The sequence below is a fragment of the Quercus lobata genome, chromosome 10 (genome assembly GCF_001633185.2).
Source record: "Quercus lobata isolate SW786 chromosome 10, ValleyOak3.0 Primary Assembly, whole genome shotgun sequence".
Classification (NCBI taxonomy): domain Eukaryota; kingdom Viridiplantae; phylum Streptophyta; class Magnoliopsida; order Fagales; family Fagaceae; genus Quercus; species Quercus lobata.
The window spans coordinates 52443885-52450405 of NC_044913.1; the positions used below are offsets into that span (position 1 = coordinate 52443885).

The following is a 6521-nucleotide window of genomic DNA, read 5'->3' on the forward strand; positions in this document are numbered from 1 at the left end:
GGGGGTCGTTAGCAATCGTGTCCTTACAAAAACAAATTTTAAAAAAAAAACACTAAAAAACTATGCCATAATACATTTCAATTCAATCACTTATGTTCTATCAAAATAAAGTTTGATGTTTTTTGAAACTCTAAAATATATTATGATTGGTTTTGGATTGTATTTCGTGGAAATTTTCTATTGAATGTACAAACTCAAAACTTCTGTTAAAATCCATCTTACATTTTCTCATGAATCCTAGTTTAATTCGAAAATATTCATATATAACAAAAAATTTCATTTTGTAGATTTGTAGAAATAAAAGGAGTAAGCATAAGCATAACCATATTATAAACAGGTCGAAAACTATTGATTTTCTAATCCTTAACAGAAATTGGCACAATTAAAAAATCTTTGAAAATTTTTTGAAGTTCAAATGCTGAACCTTATAATAGTGAAGTTTTATTGTCATAAGTATTTTCCTCATGATTTCTGAAGTCTTGTAGATAATCTAAAATAAAAATTGTTAAGAAATTTTGGACACATACAAGATAACTTTTAAAAAAAATTAGAAGCATCAAACAATTCTTTAGGTATGTAGAATCAGACAACTCAATAACACCCATATCTCAAGGTCCTAAACTATTTTAATTTTGGGTTCCAAATAGCAAACAAATGTCAATTCGTTGTCATCTGTAGCCCTTGTTTTGAAATTGTGGCTATAGCTCTCGTTTTTTGTAGTGCAAAGTGTTCTGTCAAGTATAAATATAATTAAGTTGTCATCTGGCTAGTTTATGTTTGGGATTTTTGGGATGAATTTCATTCTAAGAATGCTAGTTTTCAATTTTTGGATGGTCAATTATAATTTTTTTATATCCAAACTTTCAAATGTTACGTGTGTGTGTGTGTGAGATATTAGTTCTTAAAAAAAAATCTTATGTTAAGCCTACAAAATATAAAAATACAATATAATCGCTATTGATGCAAAAGGGGATTTTAGCTCACAACTCACTCTAGTGGTAGAGGCTTGTGATGCAAAAGAAAGAAATGCAAGGATATAGGTTCATAATAAAGACAGAGAGAATACCCATTAAAATATTGAGCAAATGGTACATATAATTGCCTTCAAAGTTACATAACAAAGTGGGGAGAACGAGGGAGGTGAGGAGTGACACTAATCGTGCCACCACACACACAAGCACTGTTTCCCAAGTCAAAGTAGTAAATATGGTTATTCAGTTAATTTCAAGACTTGAGAGTTGAATTGAATTCTCCCTCTTTGATTCCTTGTTTTGGGATTTCTAACATATTAGGGATGAGCTTATTATCCATCTCTTCCTAAGAATCGAAGATTTTGGTTGTTAGATGTTTAAAAAAATGGCAACCTTGAGCTCTGTTCTTAGTTGGGTAATAAGATTAGTTGTTTTAATGACTATTTCGGGTAATTCGTTCACCAAACCTAATTTTTGTGTTTACCAAGGGGAATAAACCCCTGCAAGCAACTTGCTAAATATATGAGAACTAGTCAAATTTGATGTTAGAATGGTGATTTGTCAATTGCTTCTTTCTATTTTGACCATGTCATCTAAATAACTAAAAGTGATCACTTAAATATCAGGGAATAAAATTACTCCTGGACAAATTTTAGGAACCAACCATACATTTAAGTTTGATGGTTATTTTTTTCAAATTCTGGGGACCGTGGCCCTGTTAGTCTAATAATAGTTTTGTTACCAATGGAGATTGACATGACACAATTCTCTCTTATAATAATATATATATGTGTGTGTGTATGCGCGCGCGTGCAAAAATTTCTATTTCTAATAAAATGATAACAATGGACTACGACTCTCTCTTTAAATTATTTCACTATTATGGGTGCAATTAAAAATGTCTCCTTCTTAATGGGGAATGACACCTCTTTTATGCCTTAATTTCTTAATTAATTTTTCTTGCCTATACCAAAAAAATCTCATTTGTGTCTTAGGCCTCTTGCCTTAGTGATAAGGAAAATTATCGTAGACCAAACATCATTGGTTCAAATTCTAACCAACATATTCTCTTTTTTGGATACATTCTAATTGAAATGCTGAGGGAGAATTTAAATCCTGAATATCTAATTCATTAAAAAGATTTTGTTCTTTGACTTAAATGTCTTAGGAAAAACTTTAAAAAGTCCTAATTAATTATCATGACTAATGGTTATTTGAGTTTGAATCTATTTAACATAGAGTCATTCCCAAAATTTCTTGGGAAAAAAAGAATAGAAAGAAAAAGAACATCGTTCCCAAAATTGATAGAACAGCTCCACTGATTGCAAATTAGTAAGTAAAAGAAAAATAGTTATTTCCTTAAAAATACAAATCACATCTACCTACTTAATAACGGATGATGATAATCCGAGTAACAATATAATAACAGAAAATGTGAAGGTTACAAACTCCTAGTATGATGAGCAGATATTAATAAGTGAAAAGACGATGTTATACACCATTATACTAATCTTATTTATCAACCAAATTAAGGCTTAGGTTAAACTTTATGTCATCTTGCTTTGCATTTTCCTTTTGCACTTAAGCAGTTAAGATCATATACAATATGTATAATACTAGAGGGAATTCATAAAATTTTACTTACAAATAACTTGAGTAAAGTTGTTGCACGTGTGATTGTTGATTTCGCTTATACAAAGAAAGTAGGGAAACCAAAATAAAATCATTTGACTCATTTTTAATGTTACACTTTATGTTCTATTTATAATAGGATTTTACTAATGTGTGTCCTAAGGGCACACATTAAGTCACCTATATTTGGAAATATTTCCTTGGGAATTGAAAAAGTATTGACAGCTTTTTCAATTTCCGATAAAATGTTTCTAAAATTGGATAGCTTAATGTATGCCCTAAGGGCACACGTTAACCGGACCCTTTATAATATTAGACAGAGAAAAAAGTACTGTTAGGTATTGTCTTTGTCAAGTCAGATCTGAGCGGGTCTCACAGTTTTCAGATTATTTACAATAGTGCTATTAAAAGCTGTAACTTAAATAGTGCTACAAAAATTCTCTTGATGCATGATATGAGAACAGTTATGTAGATACTCTTGATACTTCACATTAGTGAAAATTCCAGTAAATTTGTTAGAAACACAGCAAAGTACAAACTCAAATCGATAAGATTTTCAAACTACGTGTGCTTCTCTCACTGGTGGGAAATCCCACACCTTATCTTCAAAAATATTTTTTTATCCCATTTTTAGTTTCTAGGCATCCAGTAATTTGTAATTGAGAGACTGTCAGACTCAATAGTAAGTTAAGCTCTTTATCATTGCTGAGCTGTAATACATTTATTTCTTTTATTTGAGACAGCTGAATTGACATCTCACTCCTAATATAATTCACACCTATACATTTCACCGGGACCATTCGAACCGACAGAATTATTTAAAAAAACAAAAAAAAAGGAAGAGATTTGACATGGCAGGAGCAGCACAGCAGTGCCAGCCCACGTTGTTGATGAGAGTGGAAACTGACCACTCAGTTTGATGGGACTGATTTCAGTGGCACACAAACTCATTTTTAAATCAACGGTTATAATTCAAAATTAAGACCCAATCTAATGGTGAGGATTACATAACAAAGATCTGATATCCTCAACGAGTCTCTCCACTCTTCAGTTTTCACCTCGAGTCATTTAAGGCTCATTTATAATTTTTTTTTTTTTTTTTTTGAGAAACAGGCTCATTTATAATTATTGCCTCTGGTAACACAGAAAAGAGTTTGTACGTGGCAGGATTTAATTGGCTCGGTGGATCTATAAAGTCCCTCTGTTTTGACGCGTTAGGCGCCTTTATCTTTACTCTCTTCTTTCTCTCAAAAATATCAAAACGAGGTAGAGTGACCTATTGTTAAGAGAGAGAAATATTGGAGCCACTGATTCAGAATGGATCCCTCCGATTTGTTGGAAGCTAATCAAGCATCTAGTCAGCCTTCGCTAACAGAGGACAACATCGGCATGGAGCCTAAATATTATAACGCTGCCGCAGAAGGTAAATTTGAGGACTTCAAAGGTATTACAAAGCCTCTTAACCAACTACTAACCCCAAATAGAAACACAGTCCTTCATATTCACCTCACAAGCTTAATTAAAGAATCAGAATCATCAGTGGCCTTTGTCGAAGATATTCATAGAAACTGTTCATCTCTGCTAAGGCAAGCTAATGTCAAAGGTGAAACTCCCTTGCATATCGCGGCAAGGTATGGACATGCCCTCATCGTGGAAGTTCTAATTGAACGTGCAAAAGAAGACCCCGAAAGTAGGGTTAGTGAAACGGTGAAGGGGATGTTGGAGAGGACGAATAATGAAAAAGATACGGCGTTCCATGAGGCTGTACGTGGTAATCATCTTGATGTGGTGAAACGTTTGATCCAGGAGGGCTCAGATATTGCATATTCTCAAAATGATGCTGGTGAGACTCCACTTTACATTGCTGTGGAGAGAGGATTTGACAAAGTGGCGTTTCACATTTTGGAAAACTGCACATCACCGGCTCATGATGGTCCCCTTGGTAGAACAACGTTGCACGCTGCAGTAATTCGGCAAAATAGAGGTAATGGCGTAATGCCTATTTATTAAGTATTGGATTGTTTTTGGGTAATGCCTATTTTTTAAGTATTGGATTGTTTCATTAAATAAAAAGTTTGTGTTCTTATTAACTTCAAATTAATATAATTTATTATTAATTTTAACTCTAAAATAAAATTAAAAAATATTTATTAGTATGATTATGTGAAAAAATATTGGCTTCAAAACATTTATGTGGCAACATTAGAATAAATCAATAAAAATCAGAATTGTATTTTATATTATTATATAAAATTGATAAAATTAAAAGAACAAGTGGAACCAAATATAATATGTGACTTGTTTCCAATTTTTTTTTTTTTTTCAAATGTAATATGTTACCGCCAAAGCTTTACCGTATTTTTATAATGAATACAATTATACAAAATCCAAAGATTATGTATTTCATCTATCAAATCTATAAAATATAAGGATGTGTAATATATGCTAGACCATTCATTGACCTGTGCGATACACAGAACAGAACTAAAATAATCTAATTAAATATAGAGGTCTATCTTTCAAATGTATTTTTTATATCCTAAGCAAATATAAATATAGTATTTCTTTAAATATATTTATAATATGCATTATATATTTGTTCATAAATTTAATTATTTAGTAAAAGCCCATATAATTTTTTATATATCAAGTATCAACAGTCAACACAAATGCAAGTTGCAAATTCATATATGAGCCAATATATTTTTGCCTAATTTCAGTCCAGTAACATATTTATATAATCTAGGTTTTGTTAACTTTATAAATTAAAAAATAATGAATAAAATAAATGAATATAGGAGTAATAAGTTGGAGACGTTGGATCGTGGATTAGGGGAGTAAAAAGGAACGTTAAACAAATAAAAAGTAAAAACCGTTGTCTTGTCTAGAACTCTGCTAGTAGTGCCCGTGGGCTACAAAACCAATGAATAAAAAAACATGTAAAACAATTAAGGGCAAATTACGGTAACTCATGGTCGGTTTTCATTTTACGTACCGTAGATCAAAATTTAACACCTCTATTAAGGTTATGTAACTAATCTCTATTAAAAATATGAATAAATAAGTAATTTTGCTCTCATTTTATCAAAAACGCTAAATAATCTTAGTGGCTGTTTGGATTCAGCTTCTGGCGTCCACGTTTAGCTTTCCATGCGTTTCAGCTCTTTTTTTTTTTTCTTTTTTTTTTTGGTAGCCGCACTTGTTGACTTTTTGTTCATGAACAGTGCATTCGTGTATTGTTTATGGACTCACAAATTACACTTTTCAACAACTTTTTCATTAAAAATGGGTTCCACGGTACTATTCACACATTTAAAAATTATTTTGCTACAACAGTGTTTTCAGTTTTCAGTTCAGCAAAATAAGTTCTATCCAAACAGACCCTTAAAATTGTTCATCTGCCGTTTCTTTTAGCTTAGGAATATAATCCTAGAGTCAGAGAGAGAGAGAAATAAGCAGATCCACCGCTGATCTCCAATCTCCACCGATCCTCCATGACTTCCAGCTCATCTGCCGTTCGACTGAACCGCCTTGGCTTCTCTATCACTTGCTTCGACTTGAAAGGGAGGTTGGGTTGTCTTTGGATTTGGGTTTAGCGTTTTGATGAGTCACGACGACGGTTGGGTATGCTGGGATTTTGTTAGGTAGATTTGCTGTTTTGAGTTTGTTGGGTGGGCTTCTTGTTGTGTTCTGATAAGCCGTGAATATGAAGGAAATGATGGGTCGCTGAGACTTTTCTTAGGTGATCATGTTTTTTGAATGGTTTTTACTGGGTTTTTGTTATTTGTTGGTATGAATGGCTGGGTTTACTTCAAATATTTCTATTTCAGGGGGCTAGTTAGAATGAATTGGCTTTTTGGCTAATGGTTTTGTCTGTTTGATGGGTTTCTTAGTTTGAGGAAATCTGGGTTTATTTTA

General features: G+C 32.3%; 1 protein-coding gene across 1 annotated transcript; it reads left to right on the forward strand.

Moving 5' to 3' along the window:
- Positions 1–3920: 3920 nt before the first annotated feature.
- LOC115964943 (ankyrin-1-like) lies at positions 3921–4613 on the forward strand. The gene has a single exon (XM_031084165.1). The coding sequence runs from the start codon at positions 3921–3923 to the stop codon at positions 4611–4613; it is 693 nt and encodes a 230-aa protein (XP_030940025.1).
- Positions 4614–6521: the final 1908 nt, after the last annotated feature.